Source organism: Nerophis ophidion, linkage group LG14 (genome assembly GCF_033978795.1).
Source record: "Nerophis ophidion isolate RoL-2023_Sa linkage group LG14, RoL_Noph_v1.0, whole genome shotgun sequence".
Classification (NCBI taxonomy): Eukaryota; Metazoa; Chordata; class Actinopteri; order Syngnathiformes; family Syngnathidae; genus Nerophis; species Nerophis ophidion.
The window spans coordinates 43,631,781-43,654,966 of NC_084624.1; the positions used below are offsets into that span (position 1 = coordinate 43,631,781).

Consider the following 23,186-nt stretch of genomic DNA (forward strand, 5'->3'; position numbering starts at 1 on the left):
TTAAAAGGTAAAAAGGTATATGTGTTTAAAAATCCTAAAGTCATTTTTAAGGTTGTATTTTTTCTCTAAAATTGCCTTTCTGAAAGTTATGAGAAGCAAAGTAAAAAAATAAATGAATTTATTTAAACAAGTGAAGACTGAGTCTTTAAAATATTTTCTTGAATTTTCAAATTCTGTTTGAGTTTTGTCTCTCTTAGAATTAAAAACGTCGAGCAAAGCGAGACCAGCTTGCTAGTAAAAAAATACAATTTAAAAAATGGAGGCAGCTCACTGGTAAGTGCTGCTATTTGAGCTATTTTTAGAACAGGCCAGCGGGCGACTCATCTGGTCTTTACAGGCGACTTGGTGCCCGCGGGCACCGCGTTGGTGACCCCTGATATTTTGTCATCGGTTGATATCGGAATCGGTAATTAAGAGTTGGACAATTTCGGCAAAAAAAGACATTATCGGACATTTCTAACTCTGACACATCTTTCAAAAAAGTTAAATATACAAAAAATGGTGCTTTCAAGTCACTGAGCGCTCATAAAAGCCAAAGTTTGAATGCATCTTGTGTGGAAACAAGCCCTGAAATACTTGAAGGACTGTGACGATTGCTTCCAACACAACTTGGGCGTGAGTGAGATGTGAGCGTCGTGGAGTAGTGAAAACTTCCTACCCTTTATCTCGATATTGCAAACTACCTTGTGATAGAACTCTCAAGGGGCGAAGACATAGCTAGATCTACTTCTGTCACCTCATTCTGTGTGGATGGCAGATGCAGAGGGGGAAAAATAGGCGGCTTTTACCAAGCGACTATAGAGAAGCATCTTGCTAATTGGAATAGTCTGTTATTGATCATTTTCTTCTTAACCATATAAGTAGGAACTATTCTGGGTATGTTTTTGAAGAATATCCTCAGAGGGATGAGCACTGAGTGTGTTACTTTCATATTACATACTTTCTTGTGGTCTACATAATAAGGAAAGATGGTTTCTTCAGTCAAAATGTTGCATAGTTTTGTTTTACACACCATCTTCAAGCCGCTTTCTGACTTTCTTTTCAGAATGCACCGTTTTGTTGAAGCCAACTCTACTTCCACGGTGTCCCCTTCAGTCATTTGGTAGTTTTTAGCACTTCTGTATCGAGTCTACTGACAGTTAGATCTATATTATAGTTAGAACTACACTCTGCTTTCCATTGGAAATGGCAACAGTGGAGGATGCATGTGCATGTAGGAGCCAGTCTGCCCCACAACAAGAGGATAAAGAAAAAGAAGAAACTTAGTGACAATTTCGGACTACAACGGCAGACTCGCTAAAAGCTCTTTGGGGTAAACCTCTAAAGATATCCGGGGACGTCACATGCTGGAAATCGTCATTCCAGACGGCTCGTTCGAAACAAGTGTGTAGGCAGGAAAGATTGTTCTATAAATATCTCCGCCATGCCTCCGTGCTTTGATTTCAAATTTTGGAGACTTAAGAGGATCTCAAATCCACAAAAACAGGTGCCGACAGATAAGAAAAGTTAGTTTGCCTATCAAGACCCCTTCAAAATATAGATTTTGTCAAGAAACAATTTAACATTTATTATGAATGAATATTACCATGAATTGATTAACGTGGACCCCGACTTAAACAAGTTGAAAAACTTATTCGGGTGTTACCATTTAGTGGTCAATTGTACGGAATATGTGAAGTGAAGTGAATTATATTTATATAGCGCTTTTTCTCTAGTGACTCAAAGCGCTTTACATAGTGAAACCCAATATCTAAGTTACATTCAAACCAGTGTGGGTGGCACTGGGAGCAGGTGGGTAAAGCGTCTTGCTCAAGGACACAACGGCAGTGACTAGGATGGCGGAAGCGGGAATCGAACCTGCAACCCTACAGTTGCTGGCACGGCCGCTCTACCAACCGAGCTAAACCGCTTAATATGTACTGAACTGTGCAATCTACTAATAAAAGTATCAATCAAAACGACAAACACACACACAAAAGTACCGAAAAATCGAGAAATGGTACCCTATCGCAGTGTTTTTCAACCTTTTCGGAGCCAAGGCACATTTTTTTCATTGAAAAAATCTCAAGGCACACCACCAGCAGAAAACGTTAAAAAATTAAACTCAGTAGCCGATATTGACAATAAAAATCTGTTGGATACGAATTCAGACCATAACTAAGCATGCATGACTATAGCTCTTGTCTCAAAGTAGGTGTACTGTCACCACCTGTCACATCACACCCTGACTTATTTGGACTTTTTTGCTGTTTTCCTGTGTGCAGTGATTTACTTCTTGTCTTGCGCTCCTATTTTGTTGTTGATTGTCATGTCATGTACGGATGTACTTTGTGGACGCCGTCTTCTGCTCCACACGCTGTAAGTCTTTGCTGTCCTCCAGCATTCTGTTTTTGTTTACTTTGCAGCCAGTTCAGTTTTAGCTTCGTTTTGCACAGCCTTCCCTAAACTTCAACGGCTTTTCTTAGCGGCACTTGCCTTTTGTTCATTTAAGCATTAGATAGCTTTTTACCTGCTCGCTGCCTCCGGCTGTCGTCTGCATATTATGATCACAACAAACCATGTTAATGACATCTACAAAGCAATTAGCTACCTGCTGCTACCTACTGATGTGGAAGAGTATTGCACGGTTACTCAGCCGAGCTCTAGACAGCACAGACGGCACATTTGCGGATTATAAGTACTGGTTTACAGAAAATATTTTTAACCCAATTAGGTGAAATTACATAATCCTCCACAGCACAACAGACAATATCTCACGGTACACCAGTGTGCCGCGACACAGTGGTTTAAAACCACTGCCCTATCGGTTCAAATGTGAAAGGTACACCTTCAAAATCCCCATTTAAACAGAACCGCAGGACACTGTAAGTTCTACACTGCAAAAAGTGAAATCTAAGTAAGATTAAATATCTCAAATAAGGGTGATATTTGCTTATTTTCAGTTTGATAAGATCATTCTTCTCACTAATCAGATTTTATGTTCGAGTGTTTTACTTGTTTTAAGTGTTTTGCTCCTAAATGATGTCAGTAAGATATTACAGCTTGTTGCTGAGATGTGATGACCTATATTGAGTAAAACATGCTTGAAACTAGAATATCAACTGTTGCAAAGCTGTGTCATCAACACTCACAAGTATAAAACTACTTTTTTAAAGCAATCATTTCTTACTTCAAGCATGGAAAAAAAATTGTGATGTATGCATATCATTATGTCAAGAAAAGGGCACTATCATTAGCTTAATTTAAGAATATTTTTCAACATATTGAGCAAAAAGGTGTCATTTTTTTTCTACCATGAACAGTACACTTGTTATTAGTGAGAATGTACTTATTTTAAAGTATGTATGGGTTCATTGAGGTTAGCTAATTTTACTTGTTTTGGAAAGTCTTGACAAGACGAATTTTCTTGTTCTATTGGCAGATAATTTTGCTTAGTTCAAAAATAATACCCCTCATTTTTGTATTTCTTTTTCTTGTTTTTGAACACTGACTTTTCATCAAATGGTGGCTGCTATAGAGAAGCACTATTTGATTATTTTCCATCTTAACCACCAGAAGTGGGTAGAGTAGCCAGAAGTTGTACTCAAGTAAGAGTACTGTTACTTCACAGATTTATTACTCAAGTAAAAGTAAGGAGTAGGCACCCAAACATTTACTTGAGTAAAAGTAAAAATGTTGTGAAAAAACTAATCAAGTACTGAGTAACTGATGAGTAACCTGTTCGTTTAACGATGACGGCAACAAGTAATGCACAAAAACATAAAAATAGCAATGAACAAATTCAGAGCCAGGAATATCTCTTAAGCAACTAAAACAATAATATATATTTGGTTTTACTCTGTATTGAAAAAAAAAATAGAAAATGAATTTTACCTTTGCAAGCTCATTATACTATTGGCTAAGTGTTATATTCATAAATGTAAGTTTCTCAATACCCGACCTGTTTTTTGTGCCTTTTAAAAAGATTTAAAACTCTACATTAAAACATTCTACCGCTAATAACCACACAGCTGTGAAAACGATGATGCTGTGTTCCAAATTTAAGTTATTTACTGAGATTGAGTCAGCCTATGGCTTTGCTCTTTGTTTATTTTATATATATATATATATTTTTTGCATTCTATGTTAGTTACTTTGAATTTACAACCCTCTAGCGCTGTTTTGTACGGTTTCTATACGGTTTTTGTACTTACTTTGATTATTATTTTCAACTGTTTGTAAATGTTGAAATTTATAAATAAAGGTTTATAAAAATAAAATTAAAAAAAAGTGTGCAGTTAATCATGTGACCGCCTGGCTCTGTTTGATTGGTGAAATGGAGTCAAACGTCACCAGTGACTGCATTTGATTGGTGAAATGGAGTCAAACGTCACCAGTGACTGCATTTGATTGGTGAAACGCGGGCATGTGATAGATCCTACTTTGAAGGTCTGTCTGACAAACAAAACAAACAAAGCGTTCATTAACAGATCGATAAAAATCAGTAGCCCGTAGCGAGCTAAATGTAGATAAATGGAGCGGAGTAAAAGTAGCGTTTCTTCTCTATAAATATACTCAAGTAAAAGTAAAAGTATGTCGCATTAAAACTACTCTTAGAAGTACAATTTATCCCAAAAGTTACTCAAGTAGATGTAACGGAGTAAATGTAGCACGTTACCTACCTAAAAATGCTAAATTATAGCGGTGCAGTGTTTGGTCCTGACGTGTATTGTACGAGAAAGATTATTTCCCGGCTGTAAAGATGGTGAATGGTGTAGTACCTGGGGTGAACCAGGGTGGGGTGTCCTGGCTCCTCCTTGATGTCCGAGAAAAGGCCTTTATACACCACAGTCGGGGGAGATGCTTTCTCCTGTGAAAGGAGACATTGCAGGGGTCTCTTTTAATATCTTTTGGAATAGGAAAAAAATGACCAGACAGGTAAGTAGACGCATGCGAGTGCTCAGATGTGGTGGTGTGAATATGGGGAGTTGAAGCGGGGCTGCAATAGGGAGGCTAATCTAATACAGCAAATATATGCACGAGTACACGCGGATGAGGCCTAACCTGCAAAACAGCGAACGAGGAACAAAATACATAATCATGATCAGGGGTGTCCAAACTTTTTCCACAGAGGGCCGCACACGGAAAAATTTAAGCATGCAGGAGCCATTTTGATATTTTTCATTTTCAAACCATAACAAAATATATGGATTTTTTTTTTTTAATCCTTAGGGCTCCTGGGGAGCATAGTGGGTCTCAGTAACGAAAATGTTAAAAACAAGTCATTTTATTAATTTTTATTTTTTTACTTAATGCTTACAGTAAATCTCCATATCAACTTGAGGTTGATGGAAAGTAAAACAAATAAGGTTTTATGCCTTTTCTGTCAAGGACAACTTTGTTTTTTATAGTAAAACTGAAATATGCAGTATATAGATGAGAGAAATAGTATTTTATGGATTCCTTCACGAGAGTTCCTTTACTTAGCAATTAAAGCCCTCAAAGATCAATAATGCAGGACACCATTGATTTTATTTATTTAATATTTTTGAGTAATCACAGTGAAAAGTTAAATAAAATCCTACTAAATATATTTGAGATCCTCACTCATAAAGTGATGCATTTTTATTAGTTTTTTAAAAACTTTTAACACTTAAATTTCAAGATCAACTTCCGATATATCTGTCGATTTGAAGTTTGAACTATTATTTTGTTTGTTTGATGCTCTTTTGTCAAAACTTTCATGTTTTTATATGGCAACCACACAACATATGCAATATTTCTTCCACATAAAACATTTTAAAGTGATATTTTTTAAGTAATAATTCATTATAACAGATTTTTTTGTCCTTTTTATTTTTCGAGCAATGGAAAAAAAAGAAAATAAAGACAAAAGGGGGGAAAAAAACTGCCTGCATGGCAGCTTTGTGTCAACATTGCCACTTTTTCACATTGGATTTCACCTCATTCCACTTCTTTTATCCATCCATCCATTTTCTACCACTTATTCCCTTTTGGGGTCGCGGGGGGCGCTGGCGCCTATCTCAGCTTCAGTCGGGCGGAAGGCGGGGTACACCCTTGACAAGTCGCCACCTTATCACAGGGCCAACACAGATAGACAGACAACATTCACACTCACATTCACACACTAGGGCCAATTTAGTGTTGCCAATCAACCTATCCCCAGGTGCATGTCTTTGGAGGTGGGAGGAAGCCGGAGTACCCGGAGGGAACCCACGCATTCACGGGGAGGACATGCAAACTCCACACAGAAAGATCCCGAGCCTGGGATTGAACCCAGGACTGCAGGACCTTCGTATTGTGAGGCAGACGCACTAACCCCTCTGCCACCGTGAAGCTTCTTTTAATTGTTTTATTTTTGCAGTACTATCAATTTTGCAATTTTTGCAGAATGGGTGGCGGGCCGGTAAACGATTAGCTGCGGGCCGCACTTTGGACACCCCTGATCATGATAAAGAGCAGCCCTCTGTATGTGTGCATGTGAAGATGGGATGTGTGCTGCAGCTGGGGGGAGGTGAAAAGAAGAAGCTCTGCAGCTATGTTATTGTAAGTGTGTGTTAGTGTGAGTTTGTGGGTATGTGACAGTGAGATCTTCCTGCCTGACATGTCGCAGAGAGAACACCAACAGAATAGAATGGATGGGGGGCGTGCTGGGTTGGCGTGGGTGGTAGTTGACCCTGAGAGCTGACCTGCATGTATACGAGGCTGGCGACAGCGGAGCGAGCAATAGGAGGTGACGGCAGTGATAGAGGACCGGAATGGGTAGAGGAGAGAGGAGATTGGTGTGGTGCCCGGCGACTGACCTTTCTCGTGAGCTCCGCCTCAGCCAACTTGCTGCCTGGGGAGCAGAGGTCTGCGGAGGGTCTGTGCGCCTGGCTCTCTTCGTCGTCCTCGGCCTCTTTCTGAAATGGACAAGAGCAGGGAACATACCAGGGTTAAACAAGCGGGGATGATGCCGAAAGAAATTGAGGAAAATTGGAGATAGAAGCTGGAGACAGATTACATTGGAACTTGAAGGGGTTCCAGACAAATGATGGTCAGGGTTTCCCACAGTCCATTGTTGTTAAGGCGCTAGCCTTAACCAGACCTGGCCAAATTAAGGCCCACAGCAGCCCGTTGAGCTTTTCAATCTGCCCCGCCCGACATTCCTTATTACTGTATTTCCTTGAATTGCCAACGGGTATATCAATCAATCAATGTTTACTTATATAGCCCTAAATCACTAGTGTCTCAAAGGGCTGCACAGATATAGTATGCACCTGCCTAGAAATACGGCCGGGTCAAACTCGTTTCGCAAAATATTATTTTTATTAGCGCCTGTCTAGAATTTCCGCCGGGTCAAACTTGTTTCGCCAAATAATTAGCATATGCCTAGAATTTCCGCCGAGTCAAACTTCACCTGTCATCATTTTCAAAATGGAGGAGGCTGATTTCAATAATTTGAAATCGGATAAAGGGAAGAAAATTAAGAGCTATTCAGTAGGATTTAAGGTCCACTCTATTGAATATGCTACAAATAACAGTAAGCAGCTATGTTTTATTAATATACCGTAGCTGCGTGTGTCAAATATGAGTCATTAAATGACTCCCGCCTCCTGGTGGTAGAGGGCGCTAGTGATCCTTCTTGCGACAACTCGTCTGCAGAAGAAGTGACAACAAGCAGCAATCGTTTATTTTTTCCTCTCGCTTGCACTTTTAACATGGAGGATTACATATTTAAAACAAAACAGTTTTCTAAACTGGACTTTCAATTGAAGTAGGAGGTAATAAAGGATGATCTCCATCGAGACAGACAGACTTTTAAAACTGAAGAAAGATAAGGAAGACTTCTATAAACAAGTTATTGATGCTTTTGATCAGAAGGAGCTGCGCATGGACTTAATTTACAATTAAAGGTAAGACCATAACGTTTTTTTTATTAAATGTGCTCTTCATGATGGTATCCTTACATCACACTCAAATTTATAAGCGCAGGTCTAAATTTACCGCATGCCTTTGGTAAGCGTCGGAGTGAGAAGAGGTTTTAAATGAATTAGCGCCCCGGCGGCAATTCAAGGAAATACAGTAATTGTTTTAGATGTTTAAGATGGAAAGTGTAGCTGCCATTATGATGTGCAGTCATGTTTTCTAATGACCGTAAGTCTTCAACTATACTAAGTCATTCAATGCTTGGAATCTGCATGATATACTAGTTACCATGGTCATTTAATTAGTTACTATGGTCATCTAAATAGTTACTATGGTCATCTAAATAGTTACCATGGTCATCTAAATAGTTACTATGGTCATATAAATAGTTACTATGGTCATCTAATTAGTTACCATGGTCATCTAAATAGTTACTATGGTCATCTAAATAGTTACTATGGTCATCTAAATAGTTACTATGGTCATCTAAATAGTTACTATGGTCATCTAATTAGTTACTATGGTCACTATGAGATATCTCAGATTGTAGGTGGGGTTTTTGTACCATTCGTGTTCATTCGAGTCCAGTCTATAGTGGATCTAACATAATAGTGAGAGAGTCCAGTCCATAGTTGATCTAACATAATAGTGAGAGTCCATTCCATAGTAGATCTAACATAATAGTGAGAGTCCAGTCTATAGTGGATCTACATAATAGTGAGAGTCCAGTCCATAGTGGATCTAACATAATAATTAAAGGTTCCAGTTCATAGTGGATCCAACATAATACTGAGAGTCCAGCCCATAGTGGATCCAACATAATAGTTAAGAGTCCAGTTCATAGTTGGGCCAGCAGGAGACCATCCCAAGTGGAGACGGGTCAGCAGCTCAAAGATGTCCCCAACCGATGCACAGGCGAGCGGGCCACCCCGGTCCCGACTCTGGACAGGCAGCAAGATGGAGACATGATGGTGGCGACAGGCCAAATTACACTGTTCCTTACACCCACCCAGTCCCTTCCCTGTCCGTAACGGGCGGCGCCCCCTTCCCCGTGAAGAGACACCACCTTAACTAACAAATTTTCTGGGGGAAACACTGATGGGGGAATGGAGACGAATGGAGTCAGGGAAACCGAACGAGGCTGCCGAGGAAGGACTATGAATAAAAGAAGAGTCCGTTATGTGATTCATTGGTAAACATTCCGCGCAGCATGGAGTCTGCATCACTGGCCGTGTATATTTTATACGGCATGTACATGTGTCTTCTTGAGTTATCAGGGCAGGTTCTTAGCCTTTCAGCCTTCAGCAAACACTATCAGCAGGGCTTCTCGTTTAGTTTGCGAGGTTCTTTTCTCCCAGCGAATCCAGGCCACGCTCAGTCAGGGGCCACGAGCTTGATGGAGCCCATGCTTATCTGGGGCGAACGGAGGTGGGGTGGAGGCGGGGGCGGGAAGATAATGACCCTTCTCGCACTATTTCAAAAAACAAAACAAACCAAGCGACATAAGACACCGGAGGAACAGGACTGTCTGGTATGGCGGCCGAGTAAACATCTACACCTGGCGGGCAGGGGCGGGGGAGAAGACAAGAAGGATGCAGAAGAGGAGCATTTATGAAGTAAAGCATCAATAATTGACTCACTGGTCTTTAAAAGCCGTCCATAAGCATTCATCCACGTGTACGCAGTGAATATTACAACAAGACAGCAGTTGATGGGCTTCAATTAAGGATTTTCTCAGCACTAAAGAAGTTTAGACCAATGTCACCATGGCACTCATTCATTCTCAATTACTCCACGTTTCTCATTTCACATGTTTTTTTTCCCCCCCAATATTATTTTCTAAGGCTCGGAGTAAATATGGACATTTGACATCGTTATCTCCAATAGATGTGTGTAGGTTTGATGCTAAACAACCAATGAACATGTACTGATTATATAGCACAGCTGCACAACAGTGACAATATATCAAATATCTCTCATTTGCATCGTCTATTTAGGGACCGAATGTCCAGGACCCTATACAATTTCTAGCGTTTAATTCTTTCTTTATTATTATTCCGCAGCTTTGAGCTGTAATTTAACCCCCTTAACATGCTTCAAAAATCACCAAACTGGACACACACACTGGCGAAAATTGCGATTTAATAAAAAAAAACCTAACCCCAAAACTCAAAATTGCGCTCTAGCCCCCCCTAGGAATAAAACACAGACAAAACTGCTCCTAGGAAGAAAACACAGACAAAACTGCCTTTAACTTCCAGTAGGAATGTCGTAGAGACATGAAACCAAAACCTCTATGTAGGTCTCACTTAGACCTACATTTCATATATTGACAACCCCCAGCAAAAATCACCTTTTTTCAAACATTATCATTAGGTGGTGGTCGGAGGGGCCGTAGGCGCAAACTGGCAGCCACGCTTCCGTCAGTCTACCCCAGGGCAGCTGTGGCTACAAATGTAGCTTACCACCACCAGGTGTGAATGATGGGTATCCACTGCTCTGTGAGCGCTTTGAGTATCTAACAATAGGAAAGTACGATATAAATCTAATCCATTATTATTATTATTATTATTATCTCCTCTGAGCGCGTTTGTTGTGTCGGCTTCAAACTACCACAGGAGAGAGATTGAACCCTTATGATTAAAAGTTGATGAAAGAGTTTTAATTACTGCTACGGTTTTCATTTTATCAGCCTTCAAAGAACCGCTGCGCTGAAAACCATTACAAAGATGGCCGCTGTGCGTAGACACAGTGAGGGAGACGTTTTTTTTCTCGTACCGTCTGCTGCTGGTGCGCACGCACCAACATTCGGGAGCGAGGGGCTGTGTTTGTCTATCCCAAGATGGCTGCCAGGTGCCGTAGCTAAGCCGGTATGTTTTAAAGTTGTCGTTTACCTGCATATCCTAAAAACAACCGTCCAATATTTTACAAATAACTGTAAACTTATAGGTGCCGACCATCAGGGCCGAGTTGTGACGAGAAAGTGTGTCGATGTTAAGATAATACGGCGAGTTGGTAAGTCTATCTGTTTGCTAATAGTAGCTACTCTCCATCCATCTTCTAACGCTTATCCGGGCTTGGGTCGCGGGGGAAGCAGCCAAAGCGGTCCCGTCCATCGCTGCTTGCCGCTTTTTTTTTTTACTTGGTTTTTGCTCTTGAATAAAACATTGACATTAAAATATGACTTAGATACATTTGAAAAATGTTGTACTGTATTTAATTTTCCGCATGCAAATTGTCTACTCTTAAGTAATTAGCAGCTATATAGATGTGTTTCTTATTAAATTCCAGTCTGATTAGATGACTCAATGGAATATGATACTATGTTATAACCCCCCACTCCAGTGTTTTCAACCTTTTCTGAGCCGAGGCACATCTTTTTCACCAGCAGAAAATATAAACAAATGAAACCCAGCAGCCGATATTGACCATAAAAAGTCGTTCTCGCAATTGTTGGATATGAATTCCAACCATAACCAAGCATACATCACTATAGCTCTTGTCCCAAAGTAGGTGTACTGTCACATAAAACTTTTTTGGAGTTGTTTCGGGTTTTCCTGTGTGTAGTGTTTTACTTCTTGTCTTACACTCCTATTTTGTTGTTGATTGTCACATCATTTGTGGACGCCATCTGCTCCACACGCTGTAAGTCTTTGCTGTCGTCCATCATTCAGTTTTTGTTTACTGTGCAGCCAGTTCAGTTTATTTTGCATAGCCTTCCCTGAGCTTCAATGCCTTTTCTTAGCGGCACTTGCCTTTTGTTTATTTTTGGTTTAAGCATTAGATACCGTTTTACCTGCAAACCACTGTCATCGTTCCCGACATCTACAAAGCAAGTAGCTACCTGATGCCACCTACTGGTATGGAAGAGTATTACACGGTTACTTTGCCGAGCTCCAGACAGCACCGACACTCAACAACGGCTCATCAACGGTTTTAATTACTGGTTCGCACAAAATATTTTTAACCCAATTAGGTGAAATTACATAATCTCCCACGGCACACGGTACACTTGTGCGCCGCGGCACGGTGGTTGAAAAACCCTGCTCTACTCCAAATCTTTTCCTTCTACGTAAAAACAACCTCATGCAAATTGTGCAGTGGGTTTAAGTGTAAAGCACTCACAATTACAGGTGTTTGCACTTTCATTTTGATGCTAAACGAGAGAAAACATATGCTCATGCCAGCTCTGTACACAAACCACAGACGTGGGATGGATGTCTGGCTAAATACGGTGCAAAATATTTAACAGCTATGTGACATGTTGGGCTTGGCGATATATCACGGGTTTGTCTCGGTGCGATATAGAAAATGACAATATGGTGATATTGGAGTATACGTTCTCACGCAGTTGCTTTTAGCTGCGGGCATTACACTACAGGCTCTTCTCACTCTTTCTTGTCTCTCCTTCTCATAGACAGCTAGCGCACCTTCTTACATACGTCATAAACTGTCACATCACATACGTATACGCCCTGGCGGAGCAGAGAGGTAGCAGCGTGGGTAATGTTAGCTGTGATGCTAGCGGAGCCATGTGAGTGGTAATATGAGAGAAAGAAGGTGCGAATCTGCTAACAAATGAAGAAATAATTAATTCCCAAGAAAAACAGCAGGGGGTCCATCGTCTGGTGGTGGTTTGCTTCAAGTGGGAATATGTCGAACTGACAACCGTAATTTGTCAAGTGTGGAGCAAAAGCGTTGCTACAAAAAAAAGCATTACTGCTAATATGTAGCATCATTTGAAAAGTCACCTGCGAGAGAATGAAGAGTGCTTGAAACTCCGCATGTCAACATCTCCGTTCGGTGCCACACCAACAAAATGCAGAGGCAAACATTTCAACATCAACACCGTATGAAAAAAATAGTCAACAACAGAAGGAGATAACGTCCGCAAGAACCTACCACATAGCGAAGGACATACACTATTTGATTTCCTATTATGCAGCTCATTTTTATCTGAGTTATTGAAATATCTTGTGTGACATCATGCACAAAAGTGCACTTTATTTGTTGTAAACTATTGCAGTGGCGTTCTGTACAAAAAGTGCAATTTAATTTAGTGTTGTTTTGATACGTCATTTTGGTGACATCATGCACAAAAGTGCACTAATAGCTTGTTTTAAAATGTTTCTGATAATCTTGCACTTTCTGTTTTGGAAATGACATGAATGTTTGTGCCACTATTTAATAAATACAGTTTTAGTTGTGATTTCCCTCTCTGCATGAAAGTTTAAAAGTAGCATAGATTAATCAAGTGTGAAGAAGAATGTTTTAATGTAAACACATAGAATCATCATACTGCTGTGATTATATGCATCGAGTGTTCATTCAAGGCTAAAGCAAAATATGGAGATATATATGGTGTATCGTGACATGGCTTAATAATATCGAGATATTAAAAAAAGGCCACATCGCCCAGCCCAGGGACATGTACATGTATGACTGAGCTGCACATTTTATTCATATGTAATTGTATAATAATGCTGTGTGTGTGTTTAGATTAGAAATAATGTGTAGTCTTTACAAAGGCACGGATGAATGAGCATGTGTTTGCACATGTAACAGCCTGCGGCCATATGCAGAGCCAGGTGTGTGTGTGTGTGTGTGTGTGTGTGTGTGTGTGTGTGTGTTTGTGCAGGGCGAGGAGGCTCGTCTGCTTGTGCTCGCTCGTGATTGGCTATTTCTTTCCCTCCTTCTCTGGAAGGCAACACTGCAGCACTGATAGGGGGATGGAGCGACTCCAGTCAGGTGACGGGACGAGGCGGTTAGGGGGAGGGAAGGAGATTGACGGCGAAGGCGGCCGTAAAGCCACTGCAGTGGTGCGTGCGTGGAAGCAAGCCGAGTCTGCCGGCCCCTCTCCTACAGTACATTCAGGTTGCCTCGTGCACGTGTGCTGCTGCTGCTGCTGCTGTTGTTGTTGTTTTCCTCTTGGTGCAGTAGGAAACACAGTCAATGTGACATTAACAACAGGTCACCTGGCGGTCTTTCATCTGCCTGACCCCCCGCCTGACAGCCGATGTTGTGTGATGAGACAACTGACAGCTCATTAAAAGGTGCATAGCTTCGTGTGTGCGGGCGTGCTTGTGCTCATTTCATCTTTATGAGAACCACATCACGTGTCGGGTGGAAGGACACTGGGTCGACCCTTATCATTTCTTTTAAGGTCTGTGTGAAGGTTGAAGGGGTTTTAAATGTCCCACATCAGTGCTTTTCAACCACTTTGCCGCAGCACACTAGTGTGCCGTGAGATGCAGCCTGGTGTGCCGTGGGAGATGATCTAGCTTCACCTATTTGGGTTAAAAATATATTTTGCAAACCAGTACCGCATTTTACGGATTATAAATCGCACCGGAGTATACGTCAGACCTGCCAAAAATGCATGACAAAGAAGGGAAAAAACATATATAAGTCGCACTGGAGAATAAGTCGCATTTTGGGGGGAAATTTATTTGATAAAATCCAACACCAAGAATAGACATTTGAAAGGCAATTTAAATAAATAAAGAATAGTGAACAACAGGCTGAATAAGTGTACGTTATATGAGGCATAAATAACCAACTGAGAAGGTGCCTGCTATGTTAACCTAACATATTATGGTAAGAGTCATTCAAATAACTATAACATATAGAACATGCTATACCTTTACCAAACAATCTGTCACTCCTAATCCATAAATCCCATGAAATCTTCTTCCTCGATGTCGCTTCTAAACAACTCTGCCAACTCCAAAGGTATGCGCCGCTTCCTCTTGTCGTTTTCAGCTGCATATTTCACTACGTCCAGCTTGTAATCTGCAGTACATGATTTCCTTTTCCGTGCCATTTTTGTTCAGCCCTTCTCAGTTTTTATATGTTAACGCCAACAATGAAATCATTTAGTTTAATAGCTACGGCAGTAACATGTAGCATATAGCAGTTAGCATTCCATGACCCACAATGCCGGATAGTCGAACCTCGGATTCAGGAGGAACAGTGTGGTTTTCGTCCTGGTCGTGGAACTGTGGACCAGCTCTATACTCTCGGCAGGGTTCTTGAGGGTGCATGGGAGTTTGCCCAACCAGTCTACATGTGCTTTGTGGACTTGGAGAAGGCATACGACCGTGTCCCTCTGGAAGTCCTGTGGGGAGTGCCCAGAGAGTATGGGGTATCGAACTGTCTTATTGTGGCGGTCCGCTCCCTGTATGATCAGTGCCAGAGCTTGGTCCGCATTTCCGGCAGTAAGTCGGACACATTTCCAGTGAGGGTTGGACTCCGCCAAGGCTGTCCTTTGTCACCCATTCTGTTCATAACTTTTATGGACAGAATTTCTAGGCGCAGTCAAGGTGTTGAGGGGTTCCGGTTTGGTGGCCACGGGATTAGGTCTCTGCTTTTTGCACATGATGTGGTCCTGATGGTTTCATCTGACCGGGATCTTCAGCTCTCACTGGATCGGTTTGCAGACGAGTGTGAAGCGACTGGAATGAGAATCAGCACCTCCAAGTCCGAGTCCATGGTTCTCGCCCGGAAAAGGGTGGAATGCCATCTCCGGGTTGGGGAGGAGACCCTGCCCCAAGTGGAGGAGTTCAAGTACCTAGGAGTCTTGTTCACGAGTGGGGGAAGAGTGGATCGTGAGATCGACCAGCGGATCGGTGCGGCGTCTTCAGTAATGCGAACGTTGTACCGATCCGTTGTGGTGAAGAAGGAGCTGATCTGGAAGGCAAAGCTCTCAATTTACCGGCCGATCTACGTTCCCATCCTCACCTATGGTCATGAGCTTTGGGTCATGACCGAAAGGATAAGATCACGGGTACAAGCGGCCAAATGAGTTTCCTCCGCCGTGTGGCGGGGCTCTCCCTTAGAGATAGGGTGAGAAGCTCTGCCATCCGGGAGGAACTCAAAGTAAAGCCGCTGCTCCTTCACATGGAGAGGAGCCAGATGAGGTGGTTCGGGCATCTGGTCAGGGTGCCACCCGAACGCCTCCCTAGTGAGGTGTTTAGGGCATGTCCAACCGGTAGGAGGCCACGGGGAAGACCCAGGACACGTTGGGAAGACTATGTCTCCCGGCTGGCCTGGGAACGCCTCGGGATCCCCCGGGAAGAGCTGGACGAAGTGGCTGGGGAGAGGGAAGTCTGGGTTTCCCTGCTTAGGCTGTTGCCCCCGCGACCCGACCTGAGATAAGCGGAAGAAGATGGATGGATGGATGGACCCACAATGCACTTCTGCCATGACCCTCCCACGCCGAATTCTTATTGGTTGACGTGTGTGTGACGATTGCTGACATTTTCTTCGTCTCTTCCGCGAATTAGATAAATAACATTTTTGGATATTTTACGGTAATGTGTTAATAATTTCACACATAAGTCACTCCGGAGTATATGTCGCACCCCCGGCCAAACTATGAAAAAAAATTTGATTTATAGTGCGAAAAATACAGTAATTATAATCCGCAAATAACGTGTTGTTGTTGAGTGTCTGTACTGTCTGGAGATCGGCCGACTTACCACGTAATACTCTTCCATTTCAGTAGGTGGCAGCCGGTAGCTAATTGCTTTGTAGATGTCACGAACAGCAGGAGGCATAATGCAGGTAAAAAGGTATCTAATGCTTAAACCAAAAATAAACAAAAGGTGAGCGCCCCCGAGAAAAGGCATTGAAGCTTAGGGAAGGCTATGCAGAACGGAACTAAAACTGAACTGGCTGCAAAGTAAACAAAAACAGAATGCTGGACGACAGCCAAGACTTACTGTGGAGCAAAGACTGCGTACACAAAGTACATCCGAACATGACATGACAATCAACAATGTCCTCACAAAGAAGGATAAAAACAACTGAAATATTCTTGATTGCTGAAACAAAGCACCGTATTTTTCGGACTAAAGGTCGCAGTTTTTTTCATAGCATGGCCGGAGGGTGCGACTTATACTCAGGAGCGACTTATGTGTGAAATTACTAACACATTACCGTAAAATATCAAATAATATTATTTATTTCATTCACGTAAGAAACTAGACGTATAAGATTTCATGGGATTTATGGATTAGGAGTGACAGATTGTTTGGTAAAGGTATAGCATGTTCTATATGTTATAGTTATTTGAATGACAATTACCATAATATGTTAGGTTAACATAGCAGGCACCTTCTCAGTTGGTTATTTATGCCTCATATAACGTACACTTATTCAGCCTATTTATTTTAAATTGCCTTTCAAATGTCTATTCTTGGTGTTGTTTTTTTTAAAATAAATTTCCCCCAAAAATGCTACTTATACTCCAGTGCGACTTATATACATTTTTTTCCTTCTTTATTATGCATTTTCGGCAGGTGCGACTTATAGTCCGGAGCGAGTTATACCCCGAAAAATACGGGATATGGTGTATCGTGACATGGCCTAAAAATATCGGGATATTAATAATAGGCCATATAGCCCAGCGCTATACAAGTATGACCCATTTATTATTTATTTACTAGTAAATACAGTATATTTCCAAAAATATTTGCACCCCTGCATTTCTGTCAGATAATGCATCGATTCTCCCAGAAAAGTGATGAAATTACAAATGCTTTGGTATTCACATGTTTGTTTATTTTGTCTTACAGGGGGGAATATTCATGTGTGAGAACGCTTGGCCAATGCCTGCTCGTGTGATTCTAGTTTACCTGACAGCTGTCAACTTCACACACACACATTCCTCAGCTCATGATTCCTGTATGCCTGTGCTGGTGTAATAGCAAGTGTGTGTTTGCTACCATATCTCACCGCAATTGCCTATCGCTTTTGACACTTTTTTGGACCTGGGCGCCCTACTTTTTGCTTACAAACACCGAGTCGTCCTAATGTGCAATAGTAAACCGGGTGTGGATACACACAACCCCTCCACCTCCACCCCCCCTAGCAGTAAGTCTTCAGCCCTTTGTCTTGATGAACCTTACCTTCTGACAAAGTGCATTAGCAATCCAAGCACTCGCAGTGCTGAACTGTGTCCTGTCTCTAATCACCAGCTGTCTGCCCGCTGCTGCAACCATGAAACATACTGCCCTAGACACACTCAGCCATGTGAACTTGGACGGTGACCCATTTTTCCCGCAGCCTAGGCACATTACCCAGACCATGAGTACACGTGACGCTCTCTCAGCAGACATTACTAGAGCACACAGAGTGTGTGTCCGTGTAGGCCAGGGGTGTCCAAACTTTTTCCACTGAGGGGCCGCACATGGAAAAATTAAAGCATGCGGGGGCCGTTTTGATATTTTTTCATTTTCAAACCATAACAAAATATAATGATTTTTAAAATGTATTTTACCTTTAGGGGTTCCGGGGACCATAAAAAGTCTAAATTATTAAAATGTTAAAAATAAGTAAAATTGTTATTATTTTTTATTTAACGCTTACAGTAAATCTGTATATAAATGGCTTTTCTGTCAAAAACATCTTAGTTTTTTTTAATAGTAAAACTGAAATATGCAGTATTTAGTAATTAGAGCCCTACAAGATCAATAATGCAGGACACCATTGATTTGAGTTCTTTATTACTTTTGAGTAATCACAGTGAAAAGATAAAATACCACTAAATATATCTGGGATCCAAAAGGTGCCCCACTCAGAAAGTGACATTTTTATTAGTTTTTGTTTTTTTTTACTTTCAACTAGGGCTGCGAATCTTTGGGTGTCCCGCGATTCGATTCAATATCGATAATGATTTTTCAATCAATCAATCAATGTTTACTTATATAGCCCTAAATCACTAGTGTCTCAAAGGGCTGCACAAACCACTACGACATCCTCGGTAGGCCCACATAAGGGCAAGGAAAACTCACACCCAGTGGGACATCGGTGACAATAATGACCCAGTGGGACGTCGGTGACAATGATGACTATGAGAACCTTGGAGAGGAGGAAAGCAATGGATGTGGAGCGGGTCTAACATGATACTGTGAAAGTTCAATCCATAATGGATCCAACACAGTCGCGAGAGTCCAGTCCAAAGCGGATCCAACACAGCAGCGAGAGTCCCGTTCACAGCGGAGCCAGCAGGAAACCATCCCAAGCGGAGGCGGATCAGCAGCGCAGAGATGTCCCCAGCCAAGCAGTACATGGCCACCGGATCGGACCGGACCCCCTCCACATGGGAGAGTGGGACATAGAAGAAAAAGAAAAGAAACGGCAGATCAACTGGTCTAAAAAGGGAGTCTATTTAAAGGCTAGAGTATACAAATGAGTTTTAAGGTGAGACTTAAATGCTTCTACTGAGGTGGCATCTCGAACTGTTACCGGGAGGGCATTCCAGAGTACTGGAGCCCGAACGGAAAACGCTCTATAGCCCGCAGACTTTTTTTGGGCTTTGGGAATCACTAATAAGCCGGAGTCCTTTGAACGCAGATTTCTTGCCGGGACATATGGTACAATACAATCGGCAAGATAGGATGGAGCTAGACCGTGTAGTATTTTATACGTAAGTAGTAAAACCTTAAAGTCAAAACCCATTTAACTTGAAAAATAAAAAGATTTTATGGCTTTTCTGTCAAAAACATCTTTGTTTTTTTAATAGTAAAACTGAAATATGCAGTATTTGTGACGTCTCAGTGGCATTGTGGTGACGAGTTGTTCTCTCGTGGGTGCAGCGGAAGATGGAACACAGCGTGAAGGTAGGGATAAAAATGTACTTATATAATAAAACAAACTAAGAACAAAAACACTTGCACAAAGGCACTAACTCATGGGTGTTAAACTCTGGCCCGCCGTGTAATTTAATTTGGCTCTTGAGGCAATATCAAATTAACATTAGAGCTGGCCCGCCGCTGTAACACCGCTAATATTCTTACTTGTCAACCCTCCCGATTTTCCCGGAAGACTCCCAAAGTACAGTGCCTCTCCCAAATTTTATCCCGGACAACAATATTGGGGGTGGGCCTTAAAGGCATTGCCTTTGGCGTTCTCTACAATCTGTCGCCACGTCCACTTTTCCTCCATACAAACAGCGTGCCGTCCCACTCACATAATATATGCGGCTTATACACTCACTCAAGTGAATGCAATGCATACTTGGTCAACAGCCATACAAGTCACACTGAGGATGGCCGTATAAACAACTTTAACACTGTTACAAATATGCGCCACACTGTGAACCCACACCAAACAAGAGTGACAAACACATTTTGGGAGAACATCCGCCCTGTAACACAACATAAACACAACAGAAGAAATACCCAGGACCCCTTGCAGCACTAACTCAAACTCACTAAACCTCGTCTACCTCAACCCCGCCGCCGAAAAGAGGCATTCAATTTTTATTTAAATTTTGATATGCCATTGATATTTTTTGATTATTGTTATTATTTGAAACTCGATTGTGCATGTCACTATAAAGTTATATAAGCCTTGCTTGTTCAATATTCAATGTAAAACTTGTTTGGGTCCCTATTAAAAGGTTAATTTGTTCAACCTTGTTCGGTTTTAAATTTTGGCCCACTCTGTATTTGAGTTTGACACCCCTGCACTAACCAAAAACCAACAGAACTAGCTTGGGAGCTAGAAAGAACAAAGGGCGCTAGCGTGGAAGCTAGGGACATAAACAAACAAAATAGCATATAAGCTAACAAGTATACAAAAATAGATTTACCACAATGTTGGAAGAGCGGGGTCAGCTGTTGCGTGTAGCAAACAAGAGTCCGAGACCGAATGTCAAACAGAGGCGGGCGTATATAGGGAGATAAATAATCAAGGCCAGGTGCGCGTGATCAAAGCAGAGACAGGTGACACTAAATGGGTAACTATGACAACGGAAACAAAACCAGGAAGTGCCACAAAGAACTGAGGAAGACAAATACTAGACAGAATGTGATAAACAGAACCAAAACCAGAATATGCCATGATCCAAGACGTGGATCATGACAGTATTTAGTAATTAAAGCCCTACAAGATCAATAATGCAGGACACCCCTGATTTTAGTTCTTTATTACTTTTGAGTAATCACAGTGAAAAGATAAATAAAATACCACTAAATATATCTGGGATCCAAAAGGTGCCCCACTCATAAAGTGACATTTTTATTTATTTATTTATTTATTTTTTACTTTGAACTAGGGATGCAAATCTTTGGGTGTCCCACGATTCGATTCAATATCGATTCTTGGGGTCACGATTCGATAATGTTTCGATTTTTTCGATTCAACGCGATTCTCGATTCAAAAACGACATTTTTCCTATTCAAAAGGATTCTGTATTCATTCAATACATAGGATTTCAGCAGGATCTACCCCAGTCTGCTGATATGCTGGCAGAGTAGTAGATTTAAAAAAAAAAAAAGCTTTTATAATTGTAAAGGACAATGTTTTCTCAACTGATTGCAATAATGTAAATTTGTTTTAACTATTAAACGAACCAAAAATATGACTTATTTTATCTTTTTGAAAACATTGGACACAGTGTGTTGTCAAGCTTATGAGATGCGATGCAAGTGTAAGCCACTGTTCTTTTTTTTTTTTACATATAAATGTCTAAAGATGATATCAGTGAGGGATTTTTAATCACTGCTATGCTGAAATTATAACTAATATTGATACTGTTGTTGATAATATTCATTTTTGTTTCACTACTTTTGGTTTGTTCTGTGTTGTGTTTGTGTCTCCTCTCAATTGCTCTGTTTATTGCAGTTCTGAGTGTTGCTGGGTCAGGTTTGGTTTTGGAATTGGATTGCATTGTTATGGTATTGCTGTGTAATGGTTTGTTGGATTGATCAAAAATTAAAAAAAATCGATTTAAAAAAAAAAAAAGAGAATCGATTCTGAATCGCACAACGTATTCGATTCATTTTTCCCCACACCCCTACTTTAAACACTTACATTACGAGATGAACTTCAGATATATCCGTCAATTTTACGTTTAAATTATTATTTTGTTTGTTTTATGCTATTTTGCCAAAGAAAATGTTTATGTTTTTATATGGCAACTACACAATACATGCAATATTTACCACATAAAACATTTTAAAGTGAAATATTTGAACTAATTGGAGCTTTGAAAATAATTCATTATAACATGGATTATTTTGTCATAATTTATTTTTTGAGCAATGGCAAAAAAATAAAGAATCAATAATTGATTGATTGAAACTTGTAATTAGTAGATTGCACAGTACAGTACATATTCTGTACAATTGACCACTAAATGGTAACACCCCAATAAGTTTTTCAAATTGTTTAAGTCGGGGTCCACGTTAATCAATTGATGGTAAAGATGGGTTTTACATGGTAAAATAAAGACGAAAAAAGAAGAAAAAACAGCCTGCATGGCAGCTTTGTGTAAACATTGCAACATTTTCACCTTCACCTCATTCCAATATTTTTAATGTTCTTTTTTATTTTTGTAATAGCATTTCCAGAATGTGTGGCGGGCCGGATAAAACAATTAGCAATGGGCCGCAAATGGGCCCCGGGCCGCACTTTGGACACCCCCGGTGTAAACTGAAGCCTGGTCACAGAACTTGTCTTGCTCCTCCTCCTGCATATAACCTCCAGGAGACCATGATGTACACCTCCCAAAAATCCCGGCTTTTAGGCAGCAGACCTGGGACTAGTCAGCTTTTGCAGAGGAGGGTCACCGAGCACAGGAGAGCAGACTTTGTGCTTAAAATGTAAAAACTATTGTATGAGATAAAGCAATTGAACGATTTAACATTTGCATGCAAACTGATATTGTGTATATAATATCTCGGTGTGCTCAGATCGTTGTGTTGTTGTTGCATCCAGAAGAAGACATGCAAAGTTCGACACAACAAACATCAATAACACATCAACATTAACACCAGCAGGTCCATGGAAAAGCTACTATATTTAACAATTTTTAAAAAAAAAATTCATTTACATAGCTCTCTCCGATGTTGCAAAACGGTCGAATAGCATTGCAAATTTGCCCGTCTTCTGCCGCGACTCGTTCTGTGGTTATATTTCTGGCGCTGACAACAAACAAAACAAAACTGTAATTAATAATGAAACCAAACTACTAACATCTTTACTGGAAAACAAACCGTAGGCTTGAACGGCAAGTGAGTCAGTATTCATTTTGCGTGTCGATATTTTGCATTTCTTTGTTTTTTTTAATGTTGGTTCATGACAAAGCAATCAATCGATCAATGTTTACTTATATAGCCCTAAATCACAAGAGTCTCAAAGGGCCGCACAAGCCACAACGACATCCCCGGCTCAGATCCCACATCAGGGCAAGGAAAAAACTCTAACATAATAGTGTGAGAGTCCAGTTAAACATAATAGTGTGAGAATCCAGTCCATAGTTGATCATA

At 40.9% G+C, this 23,186-nt stretch overlaps 1 protein-coding gene across 1 annotated transcript in view; it reads right to left on the reverse strand.

Moving 5' to 3' along the window:
- Nucleotides 1-23,186, reverse strand: part of skila (SKI-like proto-oncogene a) — an 86,287-nt gene that overhangs the window by 21,757 nt on the left and 41,344 nt on the right. The window contains exons 3-4 of the mRNA XM_061920817.1: nt 6,804-6,902; nt 4,761-4,849 (exon numbers count right to left, since the gene is read on the reverse strand). Coding sequence (XP_061776801.1) covers nt 4,761-4,849; nt 6,804-6,902 — 188 coding nt within the window. The remainder of the gene's footprint in view (nt 1-4,760; nt 4,850-6,803; nt 6,903-23,186) is intronic.